Genomic DNA, 17,937 nt, shown 5'->3' on the forward strand with positions numbered 1-17,937 from the left:
AATACTTTTGCTTGCAAAGTAATGCTATTACTTTAAGAATTTCAATGGGTTAAAAACTGGCCATTCTTGATTACATAAAAAACTTCAAATGTCTTCTCAAAAATGACAAATGCCCATACCTGCTTATTAAGTCCATTAATAGTTTCTCGAAGTAATTCTTCTTTAACCTCAGTTCTTCTGGAGATTACCTCGTCATGTTTACAAGAGTATCGCCAAGTGACATCAACCACCTCAAATTACAGAATACAATAGTTGACAAGATTACAACCATCAATCTTAATCTGCTAACTATCTGGAACGTATGTAATTCTTATCTGTTTTTTTTTTTTTTTTTTTTAAGTAGACCTCATGCCCACGTTGGAGCCAAAGCAGGGGCTTAGCTCATGACCCTGAGATGAAGATCCGAGCTGAGATCAAGAGTCAGACATTTAACTGACTAAGCCACCCAGGTGCTCTTAGAATGTACAGAATTCTTAAATAGATTTTTAAAATGCTATCCTTTGTTTGAAATTTTAAAACCTGCAGAAAAAAATAAAAAATATGCTTTTTATTCATTTTCTAACATGTATACTTTATTTTTTTTAATTTTATGTTTATTTATTTTTTTTAATTTTTTTTAACATTTATTTATTTTTGAGACAGAGAGAGACAGAGCATGAACGGGGGAGGAGCAGAGAGAGAGGGAGACACAGAATCGGAAGCAGGCTCCAGGCTCTGGGCCATCAGCCCAGAGCCCGACGCGGGGCTCGAACTCACGGACCGTGAGATCGTGACCTGAGCTGAAGTCGGACACTCAACCGACTGAGCCACCCAGGCGCCCCATATGTTTGTTTATTTTTGAGAGAGAGCGTGAGTGGGGGAAGGCAGAGAAAGAGGGAGACAGAATCCAAAGCAGGCTCCAGGCTCTGAGCTGTCAGCACACAGCCCGATGCGGGGCTCAAACTTAGAAACTGTGAGATCATGACCTGAGCTGAAGTTGGACGCTTAACCAACTGAGCCACCCAGGCACTGCTCTAACAGGTATACTTTCAAGAAAGACTGATAAAATGATATTTTCAGAATATTTAGCTTTTTAAAACTTATCTACAAAGTTAATTTCATAATATTCAACTAATAAAAACTTTTTCCATTTTTACTGTATTAAATTCATATCAAATAACTAACTTTTGACAAAGGTACAAAAACAAGTCAATGGAAAAAAGATAACCTCTTCAACAAATGATGCTAGAACAATCTGTCATCTATCTGGCAAATAATGACTTTCGATCCACACACTGTACTATACACAAAAATTAACTCAAAATGGATGACAGACCCAAATGTAAAACTGAAAGTATAAAACTTTTAAAAGAAAACACACGAAAAAATCATTCTGACTTGGGCTAGGCAAAACTTGCTTAGCTATAACATCAAAAAGCACAATCCATCATTTCATCATCTATACGAATACTGAATCATTATGCTGTATATGTGCAACTATACAGTGTTATATGCAGACGATGCATCATTTTAAAAGGAAAATAGCACAATCCCTGAAAGAACAAATTGATAATCTGGACTTTCTCAGTTTTGTCTCTTCAAAAGTCACTCTGTAACAGAATGAAAAGACATGCCACAGACAAGGAGAAAATCTTTGCAAAGCATTTATTTGAAAAACGACTTATATGCAGAATATATAAAGAATTCTCAAAACTCAACAATAAGAAAATGAACAACCCAACTTAAAAAAAAATGGGCAAAGAGGAGGATGCATGGCAAATAAGCACACAGGGAGATACCCGGCATCATTTGTCATCAGGGAAATGCAAATGAAAACCACCATGAGATACCACCTCACATACCGACAACCACACTAAGTGTTAGCAAGGATGCAGAGAAACTGACAACTCTCACATACTGCTGGTGAGAATGTAGAACGGCACAGGATTCTGGAAAACAGCTTAGCAGTTTTCTTATGGCTCTACCATATGATTCAGTCATTCTACTTCTAGGCATTTACCAAAGAGAAAAGACAGCATACGGCAATATAAGGACTTGTGTTTAAGTGTTTACAGCAACTTTATTTGAAATACTAAAAAATTGGAAATTATCTAACTGCCCCTCAACAGGTGAATGGATAAACAAACTAGGGTACATGCATACAATGGAATACTACTCAGCAATAAAAATAATAAATTATTGATACATGAGAATAACATGGGTGAATCTCAAAATAATTGTGCTGAGAAAAAGACACCAGATCACGCCCACCAAAAAGAGCATATATATTGTATTAATTCCATTTTATATAAAACTCTAGAAATGGGATGCTGGGGTGGCTCAGTTGGTTAAGTGTCTGACTCTTAATCTGGGCTCAGGTCATGATCTTACGGTTGTGAGATTGAGCCCCATGTTAGGCTCTGTGCTGACAGGGTGGAGCCTACTTGGGATATTCTCTCTCTCTCTCTCTCTCTTTCTCTCTCTCTCTCATTCCCTCTTCCCCTCCCTGCTTGCATGCTCTCTCTCTCAAAAAAAATAAACACTAAAAAAAAAAACCAAAACAACAACCTAGAAATCTACAGCGAGAAAAAGCAGATCCATGGTCCATGGTTGCCTAAAGAGGGGCAAAAAGGAGGGATAACAAAGGACATAAGGAAACTTCCAGATATAGTGCATATGTTCACTATCTTGACTACAAAGATGATTTCAAGGGTGCATACAAGTGACAACATTTATTAAACTGTACACTTTAAATGTATGCTGCTTATTATATGTCAAATATATCTTCAAAAGCTGTTCAAAAAGGAAAGAAATTCTATTTTATTCTTAGAAAAAACCCTTTTTTTTCTTATGCTTTACCTCATCCTTAGAAAATGCTATGACATAGGAAAGCTTCTTGCCCCACCCTACTTCATAAAGGAGTGGCTTATCACAGACATCTTCACATGCATCACAGTGCAGCCACCGCTGCTGAGAAGGTGAATAGACTTCTGTCCAGACATGGTCTACTCAAGTAAGACACAAGAAAACAGCAGGAAGAAAGAATATAAAAGTTAAGTTTATAAAACCAGAATGATTTCCAACAACTACATACAAACTGCTAAGATAAGGATCGTATAATAATTTCTAACAGTCTAAATTTTAGCTAATAGGACTGAGCATTTTTGGGGCACACAAAACTCCAGAACATTTGTTTTCATTTCTCTCTTTGAAACCCTTAAAAATATTTTTGGAAAATGTCCTTTAAGGTGGTTAGTTTTAAGTGTCATTAAAAATTATGTGAACCATAACTCTAAAAGGGTGAACATATTGAACAACGGCATCAGAAACATGGGCCTCAGCTTTTGCTAATGTGGAGCTAATGCCACTTTGGAAACTGCAGTCTCTCTTGACGTTTACGACTCAGAACAGGTAGGAGGCCCCCCAAAGGATCTCTGGCTATTGATGTTCTATATTTGACTGTAAGAGAACAGTAACTCTTAAGTGAAGGTTTCATTTTATCCTACAAAACAACAAAAACACAAGAAAATTCTAAGAACAAGGAAAACAACTTTTTAACGTGTAGATGATAAATCATTTCTAAATAAGAACAACATAAATTTCACAAGGCTTTTATTACATTTTTTTTTGTACACTGAGGTTTAAGATTACTATGTCTTTTATACTAATCTCTACAAAAGTAAAGGTTTCTACAGCATATTACATGTTATTACTCATACAGAAAAAGCACTGTTACAAATGTCATGGTAAATGGTTAATAAAAGAATGTTTATAGGCCATGTTTAAAGTACCAGGCAAAGTGGTAGGTGTACAACTCTATACAAAAAACTTACAAGGTTGGTATTAGTGTTATTTACAGAAGGCAAATGGGAGCTCAGGCTGACAAGGCCAGAAAGTAACAGACAAAAAGCGATGAGCCCAGACTGTAAACCCAAACCTGAAGTGTGCACAGCTCTACTACTTTGCTCACACCACATTCCGTACCTGTATAATCCCAAACATAGCGAGCTTCAAACCCTAAGGCTCGACAGCACAGCGTAAAACAATTGGCCCACTCGCCACACCGTCCACATCTCGTTTCCAAAAGTTTCTCAGGGTTATTATACCTGTTTTAAAATAACCATAGTTATCAACTTTGCAACCAAACTCTGCAAAGGGACTGAAAGGGGGTGTTCTGCATGTAGGGCCGACTCAATCTGCACTGCAGTGAGTTCCAGTAATGAAGGGGATCCTTGGGATTCTGGCAATGGTGGTGGATTTTCAGGTTCTGTTTACCTGGCCCTGAAGATGATGTATTTTTACAGTCTGAGGGTGAAGATTAAAGCTTTTATGATAGTTTTGTACATTCGGGGGACTTGTCCTACAGCTTTAATGTTCACTGAAGTATGTTTTCTTTTAGAATTTAGTTTGTCTTGCTCCCGGTAAAGTATTTGCTTTTTTTTAAAACGATGAGCATAGCACTGGGATTCAGTTAAGTTTGTTATGTTTCGTTGTCAGTTTTTCCTGAAGTATTATTTTGCGTTAATAAGCAATGGTAACTTGCTGGCATTTTATTCAAATGTATGGTGATTTTGCTGATTTTGTACCTTTATTAATATTTGCTTTTTAATCATGTACTATATGGAACTTCATTCCTAATTGTGGTTAACATCATGGCTTGCTTTTTCACTACAGTCCCATTATTAGCTTTATATTACATGCATGGTATGAGATGAAACTCACCAAAAATTTGAAAATAAGATAAAATAAAATAACCATAGAAAAGCCTTGATTCATTATCATAATCAATAATTTAAACAATTTATATTACCTCTATGCTAAACAGCAACATTTCTTAATTTCACATTTTTAAAAATTAATTTTTTTGTTTTTTCTTTTTTATTATCATTTATTTATTTTTAATTTACATCCAAGTTAGTTAGCCTATAGTGCAATAATGATTTTAGGAGTAGATTCCAGTGATTCATCCCCTTTATATAAAACCCAGTGCTCATCCCAACAAGTGCCTTCCTTAATGCTCCTTCCCATTCAGCCCATCCCACCACCTTTAGCCCACTAGTAATCGTCAGTTTGTTCTCTGTATTTAAGTCTCTTATGTTTTGTCCCTGTCCCCAAAATTATTTTTAATTGAAATATAGTTGACATACAATTTTATATTAGCTTCATTTCACATACTTAAATAATGATTAAAGAGCCTAGAATATATGAGGCATTGTGTTAGAATCTATAGTGGAAAATGGTTAAACAGTGGTACAGCCTTAAAGGAGTTTACAGGCATTAACAGGAAGAAGGCAGAATGTGACAAAACCATATACAACAGGTCAGATTTAGTGTTACAGAGTGTGGTTGGGAGGAAAGTTTGTATTTGAACTGGGACCTGAAGGACAGATAAGATTTGGACAGGCAGAGATTCTCTAGGAAATCTGCTTAAAGTATTAGTATTATTCTAACAAGTGGTATAATTAGCTCATGTATTTAAAAGGTAAACAACTTTAACAAACTACTCAGTAAAGATTTTAAAACTTAAGTGAACTCAATTCTACTTAAAACACTACTATTCTGGGGGCGCCTGGGTGGCTCAGTCCGTTGAGCATCCAACTTCGGCTCAGGTCATGATCTTACAGTCTGTGAGTTTGAGCCCTGCGTCGGGCTTTGTGCTAACAGCTCAGAGCCTGGAGCCTTCTTCAGATTCTGTGTCTCCCTCCCACTGCCCCTCCCCTGCTCATGCTCTGTCTCTCTCTCTCTCAAAAATAAATAAAAACATTAAAAAATTAAAAAAAAAATTAAATACTACTATAGTGTAGAATGATCTTTTTGATGGAACTTTTTTCTTCTTAACCACTTAAAGGTGCTTGCTAATTTGGAAATTATTTTTTGAAAGTGTTTGCCACAATCTTTTAAAAAGTTATTGTAATTATAATCATAAAACTGGAGAACACCAAATTTTGCATAATGCATTGAGAAGGATTTCACTGATAAAGCTAAGCAAAAGTGCCCTAGCTGAGCAGAGATGTTGGCCATAAGCTTGTAGAAGGAAACCACTGCATGAATGAATTGGCTTTGCAATGATAAGTTTGCCTTAAACAGATGCCATTAAACTACTTAATTTAAATAAATTTATGACCAACATAATTAAAAGTAATTGAAAACAGATGTAAATTAAAAAAAAATTTTTTTTAACGTTTATTTATTATTGAGAGACAGACACAGAGCATGAGCAGGGAAGGGGCAGAGAGAAAGGGAGACACAGAATCTGAAGCAGGCTTCAGGCTCTGAGCTGTCAGCACAGAGCCCGATGCGGGGCTTGAACTCACAAACTGCGAGATCATGACCTGAGCTAAAGTCAGTTGCCCAACCAGCTGAGCCACCCAGGCGCCCCAAAAACAGATGTAAATTTACATGAAGCAGTAACAGTGGCAGAATTAGCACATCCTATGCCTCCTCTATATACTACTTGTGCCAAGTTGCATAACCAGCTTAGCCTAGAATTAATACTGTTCGTCATCCCAACTCTATATGTAGGACAAAACTAAGTCCCTATGTGTCCAAAATGAGGTATTTCAAAACTTGGTATCTTTTCTTGACTGATGATACGACCAATGTTTATAAGTATTGCCAATTTAAAAAATCTGATAAGAGGCTTGTGAATTAAAGGATGAAAAAAGTTAATTGAAAAGTTCAAACTTCCTTAGTTTAAAATTTAAATAATGAGGATACATTAGATTGGGTGGGGAAGGCACCTGATTAAAATTCTGTCGTTAATATGATGGCATTATACTTCTACCTTCCATATTAGCATCTGATGATTATTTTATGTACCTCATTGTGTTTACTATCACAATGTATCAGTAGTATTATTAATCTCATTAGTGTTATTTTTATGTGCTATCAATTATTAATAAAGTTATCAGAAAGTTACAAGTTATGTAATTAAAAGAACAATACAAGATTTACAGCATTAGGGCAGCTGGGTGATTTAGTCAGTTAAGCAACTGACTCTTGGTTTCGGCTCTGGTCATGATCTCGCAGTTTCATGAGAGCCTTATGTTGGGCTCTGCACTGACAGCGTGGAGACTGCTTGGGATTCTCTCTCCCAACTCACTCTCTGCCCCTCCCCCACTCATGCTGTCTCTTTCAAATAAGAAACTTAAAAGAAAATATTAAAAAAAAAAAAGATTTATAGCATTAAATGTGCTAAGACCACACTTTATTTATTTATTTAAATTTATTAATTTATTTATTTTTCAGAGAGCCCAAGCTGGGGAGGGGCAGAGAGAGGGGGACAGAGGATTTGAAACAGGCTTTGCACTCACAAGCTGACAGCAGTGAGCCTGATGAGGGGCTCTAACTCATGAACCATGAGATCACGTCCTGAGCCCAAGTTGGATGCTTAACTGACTGAGCCATCCAGGTGCCTCTACACTCAATATATGCTAGAGAAAGAGTAAACAAAATTTTCCTATAAAAAGACAGTAATTGGGGTGCCTGGGTGGCTCAGTCGGTTAAGTGTCCAACTTTGTCTGAGGTCATGATCTCACGGTTTGTGAATTAGAGCCCCACGTTGGGCTCTTTCTGACAGCTCAGAGCCTGGAACTGGTTTGGATTCTGTGTCTCCCTCTCTCTCTCTGCCCCTTCCTTGCTTGTGCTCGGTCTCTCTCCATCTCTTTCTCTCAAAAATAAATAAACAATCAAAAAAAATTTTTAAGACAGTAATTACTTTAGACTTTGTAGGCCATATGGCCACTGTTGCCAGTATTCAACCCTGACATTATAATGTGAAAGGAGTTACAGACCATAAGCACACAAATCAGAATAAATGTGTTCCAGTATTTACAAAAATAGGATGTGGGCTGGACTTACCCTACCAGCCATAGCTTGCTGACCTCTGTCTTAGAGGAATATATTTCTAATAATTAAAAAGCTCATTTAATAAAAATTCTTTTCTAACCATTCCATTAAGAGATCACTCTGACTTTACTGTCCAGTGGACACTCACCTTGGGAATCGATTGCTGAACTGGCATGTATCACAGTAATGATCTTCTACTCTGTTCGCACCCCACTTCAGTTCATCATCATTGGGAAATAATGATTCACCTCTAGACTTAGTCTGGCCACCACATTTGCTGCACAAAATGTCATTCACCCATTGAAAAAATTCTTCCTTAAACCAGTGTAAAAGCTCCAGCAGAAGAAAATCCTCCTCACTTACATCAGTACCTGAGAAGTTAAAACAGAACCAAGTAAGATCTGAAGCTGACAAAAACTAAAAATACACACACACACATATTTTATTCTAAAATATGGAGCTGAAATATATGAAAATATAAGATGATCTAAAAGGTATTCTCAAATATGATGCAAGAAAAGAACTGTCAGCATATCGTGAATCAGGATGAAATACGACATAATGCCTTGCACATTTATAGCAGTATGCCATTTACCACCGTAACTGACATTATGTACTAAAGTGAGCTGAACATAACCACCTCTCAGGGAACTATGGTTAATGTGGAATTGATCTTGAAACACAGAGAGGTAAGAAAATCATTCTGATTCTTAAAAATATTTAAAAATGACTATATTCAATTTGTTATCAGGTATATATACCAGTAAACATGAAACAATCATAAAATCACAAGCAGAAATCAGAGAATTCCAGACGCCTAAAAAATCACCCTATCAACTTTTCTTAGTCTTTCAACTACACAATGTAATCTATCTGTGGACACTCACCACACATCAACTAAAAAGAGAACAATGCCTACAATGTATGTAACAACCCCAGCAGGTATGTATGGCCTGTTAATATTATATCTACTTTAAAAAGATTTCTCTTGATCATATTCAAGACTGTGGTATCTTTGGAAAGAAGGGAAGGAGAGGAGAAATGAATCTAGAAGACATATCTAGGGAGTTCTCATTTCTATCTTTTCATGTTTTATTATTAAGAAGTGATAATAAAACATACTTGAAGGAAATATATGGCATAACGTTAAGATCTAATAAAGTTCAATGCTGGTCATAGGTGTTTTTGTATTTCTGTTTGATACAGTTCAAAATAGAAAAAAACTGTATTATACAAAAACCTAGAGACTATAAAGGCTAGAAACAGATTATGTTCCCGGATGGGAAAACAATATTCTAAAGTTGTTAATTATCTACTAATTAATCTGTAATTTAATGTAATACCAATTAAAATTAAAAATAATTACAAATTTTATGTAATTAAAATTTATAAAGTAATTTTTCATAAAATTTGACAAACTGCAAATTCACATGAAAGACAAAATGGTCAACATAACTTTGAATAAGAACAATAAGATAAATTCATCTAATACATGTCAAAACACATTACAAAATCACAAAAATAATTAAAATATTGTGATATTGGTGAAAAATAGACAAAGTAGATTACTGAAACAAAGGAAGACTCCTGAAAAATAGATTTTTAAGTGATACATAATATCTGATGAAGTTAGCCTTTCAAAGTAGTTCTAAGAGGATGGACGATTCAATAAATGATTTGGGGGGCGCCTGGGTGGCTCAGTAGGTTGAGCACCCGACTTCAGCTCAGGTCATGATCTCACGGTTTGTGGGTTCAAGCCCGATGTCGGGCTCTGTGCTGACAGGTCGGAGCCTGGAGCCTGCTTCAGGTTCTGTGTCTCCCTCTCTCTGCCCCTTCCCCGCTCATGCTCTGTCTCTCTCTGTCTCTCAAAAATGAATAAACGTTAAAAAAATTTTTTTTAAATAAAAATAATGATTTGGGTACAACAGAATTTACATAACATACTGAGAGGAGGAATACTATAAAGGCAGAAATTGCAAAAGAACACGTTTATGGCTTTGTGGTATAGAAGGGCCTTCTTAAGCAAGATGCAGATTGTGAAATTAATAATGGAAAAAAAATAAATTTTCTTATATTAACTTTGTAACATGAATTTCAAAAGATATACCACATGAAATTAAACAAAGAACACTACATGAAATTAAACAAAGAACACTGGGAGAAAAAAAGTAACATGTTTAACAAAGAAAAGTACGCAGAATATATATAGAACTTCTATAAATCGTTAAGAATATTAGCAAACCCATTAGATAAATTCAAAGTCCATAAAAGAAGTCCAATAATTTCATTAAGTGGAAACAAATACTCTCAAGACACTTTTTATGTACAATGGAAGGCAATTTGTTTGGCAGGATCCATTACAGTATAAAAGTATCAACACATCCTTGACATTTATATTTATCCCAGAGAAACACTTGTGCATATATATACACCAGGAGGCATGCTTTACAGGAATTCTCACTGCAGGAATACTTAGAATAGAAAAAAAAAATGGTAAATAATCTCCATGTTTATCAATAGGGAACTGTATACATAATAGTACATGCATACTATAGAACACTATGGAGAGTTAAAAAGATTTTTAAAACACATTAGTAAATGAAAAACATCAAGAAACTGAAGATATATGGGATGATAAATTTTATGTAAATCCACACAGCTTAAACTATTTTTACACGTAACTATGGGTGTATTTCCTATGTATTAACATACGAAAAGATATGAAAAGGAACACATCATATGATAATAGCTGTTAACCTATGGAAGAGATGTGACTGATTGGCAGGGAGAGTCTAGCTTCTTTTTTTTTTTAATGCATTTTTAAATAAAGTTTATTTATTTTTGAGAGAGAGAGAGTGCGTGTGCTGGGGAGGGGCAGGGAGAGAGGGGGAACAGAAGATCTGAAGCTGTCAGCACAGAGCCTGATGCCGGACTCAAATCCACAAACCATGAGATCATGACCTAAGCTGAAGTTGGATGCTTAACTTAACTTGACTGAGCCGCATAGCTTTCCAAATCTAGCTTTACTTATATAATATGAAAGTTGGTATTAGATTAAAAATGAGCTTGAGAAATATAGCACTGCCATCCTTCTCCATCAAGTGCCTACAGCAGAGTAATCTTTTAAAAAATGCAAGGTAGATTATGTCACTCAAAACCCTCCACTGGGTTTCCATCTCACTCAGGATACAGTTCAGTTTCTACTCTTGCCCTTTCTTACCACAGTTGGTCTCCTCTGGTAGGCTGAAAAATGGTCCACCAAAAGATACACATATTTTTTTTTAAGATAAGCATATTCTAACCCCTGGAGTCTCTAACTCCTAACATAGCAAAAAAACAAAAAACAAAACAAAACAAAACTTTGAAGATATGATTAAGGATATGGAGATGTGGGATTATACTGGATTATCTGGGTGGGCCCTAAATGCATGCTGTACCCTTAAAAGAGGGAAGCAGAGGGAAATTCTACACATACACAGAAGGTGATGTGATAGTGGAACAGAAAGAGATAATGAGACCCTGTTGACACCTTGATTTCAACCCAGCGATTCTGATTATGGACTTGCGGCTTCCAGAACTGCAAGTGAATACATTCCTGTTGTTTTAGGTCACCAAGTTTGTGACCGCTTGTTACAGCAGACACAGGAAACTAATGTACCCCCTTTACTTCTCTGACCTCTGTCTTGTTCATTCTGTGGCAGGCACCATGTCCTCCCTGCCATCCCTTATAGGGACCAAGTTCACCTGCACCGCGGGGAGCCTTTGCAGTTGTTGGTTCCCCCTAACTGCAGTGGAAATCCCTGCTTTCCAGAGAAGACTTTCCTGACAACTCTATACAAACAGCATCCTTCCTAGTCACTCTCTATTCTGTTATCCTGATTTGTTTGTCTTCCCAGCACTTATCACTACGCGCTATATTTGCGTATTGGGTTTTTTTTAGTCTCTCACCCAATGACAGCAGACTTTGCTCTGTTCACTGCTGTATCCCCAACACCTTGAACTGTGCTTGTCATGCATTAAATACCTGAATGAATGGTGGAAGGACTAAACAAACAAGTCTCATAATATTACTTAGAATTAATACTGTTCACCAAATAGTCATTATCAAAATGGGAAAAGAAGGGTAAGGAAGACAGAATACTTGTATTTCTGCATTCTAGGTACTGCAGCCTCCCAGCCAGAAGTAGAACTGGCACACAGAGTGTGAGGCCCACCAGGGACAGTGCTCCTTGATCAAGCAATATCCTTAATTATGGCTCAGAGAAATGCAAGTGGAATCCTGTCTGTAGAGGATAAGAGCTCAGAAAGCTCAGAGTTATGGGGCTTAAAGGAAGGTTTGACTTAGATGCTAAATTCTTTTTTGTTGTGTGCCTGTGTTTGGTTTTTTTGTTTGTTTGTTTTAGATGGTAAATTCTGGGAAAATATGGAGAATATATTAGAGTGTGGAGTGTATATTTTAAAATTATAATCAAGACTTCAAGGGGGTGCCCGGGTGGCTCAGTTGGTTAAGTGCCTAACTCCTGATTTTGGCTCAGGTTGTGATCTCATGGTTTGTGAGACTGAGCCCTGCATTGAGCTCTTCTGACAACATGGAGCCTGCTTTGGATTCTCTCTCTCCCTCTCTCTGCCCCTCCCCCGTGCACTCTTTCTCTCAAATAAATAAACCTAAAAAAAAAAAAAGACTTTAGATTAATAAATTTAGCATCTTCAAAAACAACATACGAATAGATTTCTGGTAACTTTTCAGTGACAAAAATAAAATCAACAACTTTAGGTCTTAACTCCATCCTATGAAAACCAGACATTAGTGTACAAAAGAGGGAATAAGAAGAGAACCCATTGGGGTGCCTGAGTGGCTCAGTCGGCTGAGTGTCTGACTTTGGCTTAGGTGATGATCTCGTGGGTTGGGAGTCTGAACCCCACATTGGGCTCTGTGCTGACACCTTGGAGCCTGCAGCCTGCTTCAAATTCTATGTCTCCCTCTCTCTGTCCCTCTGTCACTCGCAAGAACATTAAATAAACATAAAAACAAAAAGAGAAGAGAACCAGTAAAACATCTGTCTAGGTAGCCTCATCCTTAGACACACCTTAATACTCAACATTTTTCCTCCCATGTCTTCATATTCAATTCAGTAGGCCAACATATATTTTATTTCACTTTTCTAAAATGACAGGGTTCTTCCTCTTCGAAATAGGTGTTTCACCTATATTTGGAACACTCAATCATGACAACTCTTCAGTCTTTCAAGCCAGAGCTATGAAATCACACTTCTCTGAGCCTCAACTATCTCTAAAGGTATCTCAGCGGGCAGTGTTCCAAGGTTCTCACTTCTGCTTCAAACCAGAACACTTTTCCTAGTCAGAAACCCAGAAGATTTAATTTGAGGAGGAAATGAAAAAACAAACAAATAACACACCAAAAAAACCCACAATGAAAGAAAATCACCAACCTGGACAAAGGAGGCTTTGTAATCATCTCAGTGCCAAAGGTGCTCCTTGCCATACAACATCCATCTGCCAATACTTTATTTACAGGATTCTGATTTATTTAGGATGGCAATGCATTAGCTAAAAAGACTACAGGTCCCAGCCTCCCTTGGAGCTAAATGAGGCCAAATGACGAAGATTGGTGTGAGATGCCAAGGAAGGCTGCTTCAAGAGAACAGGCTCAGCTTAGAGGTACCTTTTGCTTTCTCTGCTTTTCTTCTTCCTGATGCCTGGTCTGCGGATATAATGGCTGGAGCTTTAGCAGTCACCTTGGACTACGAGACGTAACTTGTGGAATGGAAACCATGTATGCCGGCACCAAAAGATGAAAGAACCTAGGCTTCTGATAATGTCTCAGAGCCTACCAGTAGCATCAGACTGCCTCCCTCAATAATTTCTTACATGAGAAAATAAATCTTAAGCCACTGGGGTCAAATCCCATTGCTCACAGCCCACTCTAACCTGAAAAAAATATAGCCATTATGTCTGTAATACCACTTATTTCACTATATATTTGGATTTCTCCCACTTATTACTCTTACTCTTTCATCTTTCAGTACCCTACTGTTTTTGTAGAACAGCAGCATCCAATAGAACTTTCAGCAATAATGGAAATAGTTCATATCCACACTGTCCAACAGGGTGGCCACAAATCACTTGTGGTTAATGAGTACTTAAAATGTGTTCATGTACTCATTAGTACATTAGTAACTAAAGAACAGGATTTTTAACTTTTTTAATTTAAGTGTGAGAGGATATATAGACAAATCTTAAGTCATACTCTGATGAGATGAAGTTATAGATGTCTTACCTTATTCCTATTTTCCAAATCTTCTACCAAAAAGCCACATATTACCTTTATAATTAGAGGGAAAACATGCCAGGCACATGTCAGCAGGGACACTGCTGTGTCTCCCCTGCGGGGATTAGCCCAATGACTCACACACAAAACACGCTTCAGTTAGTACCTATTAGACAGGCATTTATGTCAGGCATTATCTAAAGGAGCACAGTACTTTAAAGTGGACAGGGTCTTTGCGATCACATATTAATAAGCATTCTTATCTCATAAATAGTAAAAATCTATTAATCCAACATGAAGAATTGTCTCAAGGTCTCATAACAATGTTGCTGAATTTAGACTAAGGCCCAGACTGGTCATCAAATATAAGGAAATGACACAGTATAATACTATAATAAAGACAAAACTACCAAAATACAATGGGCAGCAAAATATCTTCATGATATATGTAAGAAGGGATTAAATGATTAAAAAAGGAAAAGAGACACACAGTTAATCCCTCTGAGAGACTTCTGGTTTTAGCTCTAACACGTAAAGAGCTTAGAGTTTTCATTCGCATTGTTACAACAGTAAAAAACTGAATAAACCAAAATCACTGACTTTTCTTGAGTTCAGAAGAGTTCACAGGGCAAACTGTCACCCTGAAATCTGGAGAAACAGACAAATACAGAGAATCACAACCAGCATCTGCTATATGGAAAATAAGCCACCGGAGTCATAAATTGGTAAGAAACACCTAAATGGTAATTTTGACAAACTGCTGGAGGCTGAATATGGACTAGCTTGAATAAGAAACACAATCTTAGGAGGGATTCCTAACACGTTTGAGGGTTTTCCCTCCAAGAATTCCATCAGGTTTTCTTGGTAAAGAACCAAAAAAGAGGGGCTCCTGGGTGGCTCAGTTGGTTAAGCGACTGACTCTTGATTTCAGCTTAGGTCATCATCTCACACTTGTGAGATCAAGCCCCATGTTGGGCTCTGTGCTGACAGGGCAGAGTGGAACCTGCTTGGGATTCTCTCTCTCCCTCTCCCTCTCCCTTCACCTCCCCTGCTTGAATGTGTGTGTGTATGTGTGTGCACGCTCTCAAAATAAATAAATTAAAAAAAAAAAAAAAAGATTCCTTCATAGCTCTGGGAAGGAGAGGAGAAGATTAAGAATTGTAAAGTATACCCAGATTATTCTCTACAATTAAGGCCTATTCTTCAGGGAAAAAAGATTTTACCAGAGCCTTTTCTGAAGTGGGGAAAGGGGACTTCCCTGGCCCTAGCCGTCTCTAGCCTTCTTATCTTGCCTATGGGGGGGAAAAGTTAAGAAAGACTTGGGAAGGTCACAAGCCTGAGGATACAGGCCCACTAAAACTTAATTGAGATTTACTCAGAAGTTGACAGAGGGCTTCTCCTCCCCTCTGCATTATACCAACAACGCTCTAGTGTAAAAAAAATGGAATACACTAAAAGATACAGACTCTAAGGAGTTCTTAGAAAAGCCCAAAGACAAGAGGGAAGACAAGAATACCAGAGGAAATCTGAAGCTTCTGACACCTATGGCAAACATTAAACATAGCCCAACTCCTCATTAAATGGACATAAAACCTTACATAAAAGGCCTATTCGGGGCGCCTGGGTGGCGCAGTCGGTTAAGCGTCCGACTTCAGCCAGGTCACGATCTCACGGTCCGTGAGTTTGAGCCCCGCGTCAGGTTCTGGGCTGATGGCTCGGAGCCTGGAGCCTGTTTCCGATTCTGTGTCTCCCTCTCTCTCTGCCCCTCCCCCGTTCATGCTCTGTCTCTCTCTGTCTCAAAAATAAATAAAAAACGTTGAAAAAAAAATTAAAAAAAAAAAAAGGCCTATTCACCTCAGCTCCTATTACCCAATACATCATGTCCAACTTCCAACAAAAAATATAAGATGTGCTAAAAGGCATGAAAAACAGTCTGAAGAGACAAAGCAAGTATCAGAACTACTCAGATATGGCACAGATTTTGGAATTAACAGACAAAAAATTTAAAATAATTATGATGAATATATTAGGTTTCTCATGAAAAAAGTAGACACCATGTAAGAATAGATGGATAATGTAAATCGATTTTTTTTGTTGTTATTTAGAAACTTTTAAAAAAATCTAAAGGAAATGGTAGAAATCAAGAACACTTAAGAATGCCCTTCATGGGGGGGTACCTGGGTGGCTCAGTCCATTAAGCATCCAACTTCAGCTGGAGTCATGGTCTCGCAGTTCGCGGGTTCGAGCCCCCACATCGTGCTCGGAGCCTGGAGCCTGCTTTGGATTCTGTGTCTCCCTCTCTCTGCTCCTCCCCCACTCATGCGCGCGCGCTCTCTCTCTCTCTCTCTCTCTCTCAGAAATAAAGAAACTTAAAAAAAAAAAAAAAAAGAATGAGCTTCATAGGCTCATCAGTAGGTAAGACGTAGCCAAGGACAGTGAGCTTCCAGATAGGTTAACAGAAACTTCCCAAACTAAAAATCAAAGAGGAAAAAAAAGAATAAAGGAAAAAAAAAGAAAAGGGGCACAGGACATCCAAGAATTGCAAGAGAATCTCAAAATGGACCAGAGCACTAAGAACTGTGGGAAACTGAGGAAGAGATAGATGAAGGTAAAATAGAGTATCTTCATTTTGGAATACCAGAAGGAAAAGGGAGAAAGAAACAAAAGAAATATCTGACGCAATAATGGCCAAGAATTTTCCAAAATTAATGAGATTCCAAACCACAGATCTAGGAAGCTCAGAAACACCAACCAAGAAGCTGCACCTAGGCTTGTCATGTTCAAACTGCAGAAAACCACAGACAAAGAGAAAATCTTGAATAAAGCTGGGGATGAGGAGCTGGCAGGTGTGGGGGAAACTTAACTGTTCAAGAATAAGCATGGGGACCATAGCCAACTTCTGGTCATAAACAATGCAGGCAAGAAGACTGTGGAGTAAAATAAAGTGTTGTTGAAAGAACACTAGAACCAACTTAGAATTCTATATCCCAGTGATACTATCCTTCAAGCGGGAAGAAAAAAATAAAGGCTTTCTCAGGCAATGAAAAAGTGAGGGAATCACCTCTGACAGAGCTGCCCTGAAAGAAATATTAAAAAGAAGTTCTTCAGGAAGAAGGAAAAAGGTAAAGGTCAGAAACTCAGATCTAGAGAAAGAAAGTGTCAGAAAAGGAATATATGAAAGTAAAAGAGAATCTTGTGTTTTTCTTATCCGTGGCCTAAAAAGTAACTTGTTTAATAACAACAGCAATGTATTATTAGGTGATTGCAGTATATGACAGCAATGTCATAAGGACGGGAGGGAAGAATTGGGACAATTCTTTTAAGAGGTATCTGCACTATACATGACGAAGAATAGTGTTTTTGAAGGTGGACTTAGATTAGTTAAAACTGTTTACTAAAACTAAGGCAACCACCAAAAAAATTACATCATCCCCTAGAAAATTTAGTTTTAAGAAATGACTTAGATAAAAGCTAATTACATAAAAACCCAAAGTAAAAATGCTGATGTTGGAAAAATAACTAAAATTCTAAAACCATTAATGATAACAAATAATTATTGGTTGATGAGTGTGGCAGGTATCATTCTGAGCCATTTACTTGTTCTATCTCATTTACTTTTAAAAATCACCTTTTTAAAAAAATTTTTTTACATTTATTTATTTTTAAGAAACAGAGTGAGACAAAGTGTGAGCGGGGGAGGCGCAGAGAGAGAAGGAGACAGAATCCGAAGCAGGCTCCAGGCTCTGAGCAAGTGGTCAGCACAGAGTCCGACGTGGGGTTCAAACCCACAAACTGTGGGATCATGACCTGAGCCGAAGTCA

At 37.4% G+C, this 17,937-nt stretch overlaps 1 protein-coding gene across 3 annotated transcripts in view; it reads right to left on the reverse strand.

The window, feature by feature from the left end:
- Positions 1-17,937, reverse strand: part of NGLY1 (N-glycanase 1) — a 63,144-nt gene that overhangs the window by 14,405 nt on the left and 30,802 nt on the right. For all 3 annotated transcript variants that reach the window (XM_049628897.1, XM_049628896.1, XM_049628898.1), the window contains 4 exons: positions 7,976-8,198; positions 3,964-4,085; positions 2,839-2,984; positions 120-230 (listed from right to left, as the gene is read on the reverse strand). In XM_049628897.1, coding sequence (XP_049484854.1) covers positions 120-230; positions 2,839-2,984; positions 3,964-4,085; positions 7,976-8,198 — 602 coding nt within the window. The remainder of the gene's footprint in view (positions 1-119; positions 231-2,838; positions 2,985-3,963; positions 4,086-7,975; positions 8,199-17,937) is intronic.

Source organism: Panthera uncia, chromosome C2 (assembly GCF_023721935.1).
Source record: "Panthera uncia isolate 11264 chromosome C2, Puncia_PCG_1.0, whole genome shotgun sequence".
NCBI classification, from domain to species: domain Eukaryota; kingdom Metazoa; phylum Chordata; class Mammalia; order Carnivora; family Felidae; genus Panthera; species Panthera uncia.